This window comes from Pteropus vampyrus, unplaced genomic scaffold (genome assembly GCF_000151845.1).
Source record: "Pteropus vampyrus isolate Shadow unplaced genomic scaffold, Pvam_2.0 Scaffold245, whole genome shotgun sequence".
Lineage (NCBI taxonomy): Eukaryota > Metazoa > Chordata > Mammalia > Chiroptera > Pteropodidae > Pteropus > Pteropus vampyrus.
The window spans coordinates 1,286,974-1,291,027 of record NW_011889026.1 but is presented as its reverse complement, the minus strand read 5'-3'; the positions used below and the strand labels follow the sequence as shown (position 1 = coordinate 1,291,027).

General features: G+C 62.6%; 1 protein-coding gene across 1 annotated transcript in view; it reads left to right on the top strand.

The window, feature by feature from the left end:
• The window catches only part of TMC3 (transmembrane channel like 3), a 31,675-nt gene that overhangs the window by 13,392 nt on the left and 14,229 nt on the right, over nucleotides 1–4,054 (top strand). The window contains exons 9-12 of the mRNA XM_023520042.1: nucleotides 81–124; nucleotides 666–832; nucleotides 2,082–2,191; nucleotides 3,184–3,305. Of these exons, the coding sequence (XP_023375810.1) occupies nucleotides 81–124; nucleotides 666–832; nucleotides 2,082–2,191; nucleotides 3,184–3,305 (443 nt within the window). The remainder of the gene's footprint in view (nucleotides 1–80; nucleotides 125–665; nucleotides 833–2,081; nucleotides 2,192–3,183; nucleotides 3,306–4,054) is intronic.

Here is a 4,054-nt window from a genome sequence, read left to right as displayed (position 1 = left end):
ATCGTTTCCAGTCGTGAAAAAGCACTAAAGATTGACCGTCGCAGTGATGCTGAGCTCTGAACGCGTGTCTTTCCTTGCAGGAGGCCATACTGGAAGAGCAGCAGAAGAGGAGGAGCAGAAACCTGTATGTATGGGGCCGCCCCGCCGTGCCGGCCGGCGAGCCGGTGTAGTTCGGTGCAGCGCTCACCACTGCCTGCATGCTGCCTCCACCCGTGGTCAGGCGGTTCTCTCCCCAGACCCATCCTCCATGCATGTGCCCTGCAGGAACCCAGAAAGTTTCCAACACCGGTGTTTGGGGTTAGAGACCCGGACACAGGGCGAGAGGCCTGAGGTCGACCGGCTTCCCATTCTTTTTCTGAGGTGTTAAAAGACAGATGTTTGGCACCAATTTCTGTTTTGTTTTGTTTTGTTTTTTAAGCAAAGGCTGGTTTGCTGCAGGATCGGGACACAGCGATCCACGTTCTTTAGCAGGTGCAGCGAAGCAAAGCTGCAGGGGGTTCTGTGTCCCCCCAGTCTGAGAACTCCAGCCTTAGAAGCCAGGGGGGCGGGGTCAGTGGGTTTCCCTCCAGGGACACCCACTGGAGACACGTGCGCAGGTAGTCGATTCGGAGGTCCGCCCGCACGCGGAGAGGCACGCGGAGACCGGGTCGGGGGGCTGTCCTCAGGCCTGCCCTCTCCCCACAGAGCTGTGGCCGTCTGCCTGAGGGTCATCGCCAACACCCTGGTGCTCGTGTCGCTGGCCGGGAGCATCTATCTCATCTGCTTCGTGGTGGACCGGGCGCAGAAGCTGCAGCAGGCCAAGAAGGAGCTGACGCTCTGGGAAAAGAACGAGGTGGGCACATGAAGTCCGCCCGCCCTGTGCCCGCGGCGCTTCTGAGCGGGGCGAGCGGCCGAGGCCCCATTAGAAACTGCGGTGCCCCCGTTCCGGAGCATGGCCGAGGGGTCGCGCGGCGGCCACGCCAGGCACTTCCTCTGGTCTCGAGGGCGATGTCGATTCAGAAACGGCTTCAAGCGTTGGCGCGTTTTTCGCCTTTGAGCCTTTTCGCCCATGCTTTGCTTTTCTCACGTGGCATTTCCCCACCGGCACGTTCCGGAAATCGGCGTCACCGGCAGGTTCGCGGTGGCTGCGCCATCGTCCACCGTGTGGTCAGCCCTGACCACGAGCCCGTGCCAGGATACACGAGTGGTGCCCGTGTTGTCAGCGCGTGATGCCCCAGCTCCACACGCCTGGCTTTTCTTAAAAAAGATCATTTCTATCCCTTTTACGTGAAGATTCCCACGAGTAGAAAATTACCGAGAGGAAGACGATGAACAGTTTTGTGATTCGTAGTGTGTTACGGGACCGTTGTCTGGCGAGCGAGGGTCAGTATGCCTGTAAAGGTGTGAGAGGCACAAAGCAGAAATGCTGCTCAGACCACGTCTGTGAGGTGCTGGTCACCGCGGGGCCCCAGAGACTGGAGACGGCGTGAGGCTTATCGGTTTGTTCTCCGCACGCGATGACGTTTCAAAGCCTGAGACTGCATTAGGCAATCTTTCTCCATACTTCTGTCTATGTTATGTCGGTTAAGTGGGTTGTGTACGTGTGGGCTCGTGTGTCGATGTAAATTTCTAAAAGCTAGAATCACTCTCACGTTAGGTCACAGTTCTCGTGTGCCAGCTGCGTCTCCCGTGTCATTTGCCGTAAGTGCAGGAGATGAGAAGAGCCAGGCCTGGTTCTCTGATGGTTAATCTTCCCTGTACGTAAAGACTATTCAGTCTCTGCTGCCCTGTCTCCTCTCACATAGTGACAGGTGCTTCCACCGCGCACCCAGGGTCAGGGAGGTAGGACTAGGAAGACGTAACTGGAAGTCGCAGGAGACATGCGTGTGAATGGCATACGTGGGTGTTGTCCAGTTAAGGAGCGTCCCTACAGGGAGCAAACCTTTGGGAAAGGCCGACCAGCAGAGATTTGGCTGGGGGGAGGGGGGGGGGTGTGGTGTGCGTCTCTCGTGAGAACAGCGTGACCCAAGCCCTGGGCCGAGGCCGGTGTGAGTGAGGCCGGGTGTGGCGCCGGGGACCTCACACGTGGCGTCTCTCGGCAGGTGAGCGTGGTGGTCTCGCTTGTCACCATGCTGGCGCCATCCGCCTTCGACCTCCTCGCGGCCCTGGAGCGCTACCACCCCCGAACCACCCTGCGCATCCAGCTGGCCAGGTACTACAGCCCTGCGGGGCATGCCACAGGGGCCTGCTTCTCGACCCCGACGTTAGCGCGCAGCCTCCCCCGTGGAGGCAGCTCATGGGGGCCCGGCCTGGCCTGGCGTCGGCACCCACGTCTCCTTCGCAGCGCTCCCCTGGGTGGTCTCCCTTCTGCGTGGAATTGACAGGCTTGGGGGAGGCACCCGCTCCTGGTCTGCAGCCCGCCTGGGTCTGGATGGGTCCCGCCCTGCATCCCCCACAGCTGAGCACAGGCTGCAGTGAGGTCCCCCCCTGACCCCTGGGAGGGCCGCTGTCCTCCAGGTGTCCGCAGGCGTTTTCCGTGGGGGACCGAGAGAGACCGCTTTAGGGTTTGCGGGTCACACAGGCTCGGTTGCAGCTGCCACCGGCCTACGACGTGTGATCGAGAGGGTGGCCTGTGTGTCCTTGCGCTTCATTCACAGAAACCGGGGTGGGCAGGGTTTGCCTTGGAGGCCGGAACTGGCCGCCCGCTCACATCCCACCGTCAAGTCAGGGACCGAAGGACCCGCGGGGAAGGGGGTGCGGGGCGGGGCCCTGGGAACCCCCCGCCCGTGGGCCGCGCTCACAGCTCCACAGCCCGGCCTCGGCGCTGGGCACTGGCCGCTGGCTCCGCTGCTGAGTCGAGGGGCGGTCCTGTCACTCAGGCCCGCCTCGTCCTCTGCGTTCCAAGCGGGGGAAACGGCCCCAAGAGGCCGGTTAGGGCGGATTGTGGTGAGGGGCGCAGGACGTGCTGTCTCAGGGCCTCTGACTCACCGGCCACGCGGAGCCCGGGCGCCACGCGGACCCGGAGAAGCGGGCGGATTCGGGAATTCTGTGCTTTTATGCAACGCCCCCCAGGGCGGTTCACCAGGAAACGGAGTTCGGCAGCCGCCGTGTGGGCACAACCGCGTAGGCGCCCCTGGACCGCGGCAGGCCTGGCGGGGCCGCAGGGCAGCCGTCCTGTCCCTCAGGTGGGCTCGTGCCTTTCAGGGTCCTGGTGCTGTACCTGGGGAACCTCTACAGCCTCATCATCGCTCTCTTGGACAGAGTCAACAGCATGAGCGCTGAGGTAGCAGCTTCCTGGGCCGCTGCCCGCCAGCCCCTGTCTGTCTGTCCGTCCGTCTGTCTGTCCGTCTGTCCGTCCGTCCGTCCGTCTCATGCACGCACACGGGGGCCGTGGTCGTTGCTGTCGGCGTCACTGTTTACAGTGGTACCCCCACTCGTGGTCTTCTCAAGGTAAAGAGGGAGGAGTTAGCCTATTTCCCGGGGGAGATGCTGAGGCCAGGGTTCGCGGCCAGCGAGCGACCGTGCTGGGTGAGAGCGTGGCCTCCGACCCCAGCCTCCTCCACCTACGACCCTGTTTCAGAGCAATCAGCAGCTGCAGAGGGTGAGCCCAGGCAGGTGGCGGGTGTGAGACCGTTCAGGAAATGACCCTCTCGTGGGGAAGGGCTCGGAGTGGGCCGCTGTCCCCACACAGTGGAGGCATCCACTCCCAGCCTCGGGGGGCCTTGGCGCTCACTCTGAGCCCGCCCCACCTGTGAGGGCGTCCCGGATGGGAGTAGGGGAGGTGCAGGGGGTTTCGTAGGGTTCTTAGTCCACGCCACTCCCTGCTAGCATCCGAGGCGTATCGAGCAGGAAAGGCCACAGCGAGGGACGCTGTGCATCCAGGCCCTGGCATTGCATGGCTGGGCCCTTACCTGCCTCTTAAGGCAGAGTGGCCGCAAGTGTTCACCCTCACCTGGCTGGGCTTCAGTCCCCCCATGTGTGACGTGGGGTAATCATTCTTACCCGACGCTCTGGTGAGGGTGAGAAGATGCAACGTGTGTTAACTAGAACGGTCTCTGGCCCTGACCAGGGGCCA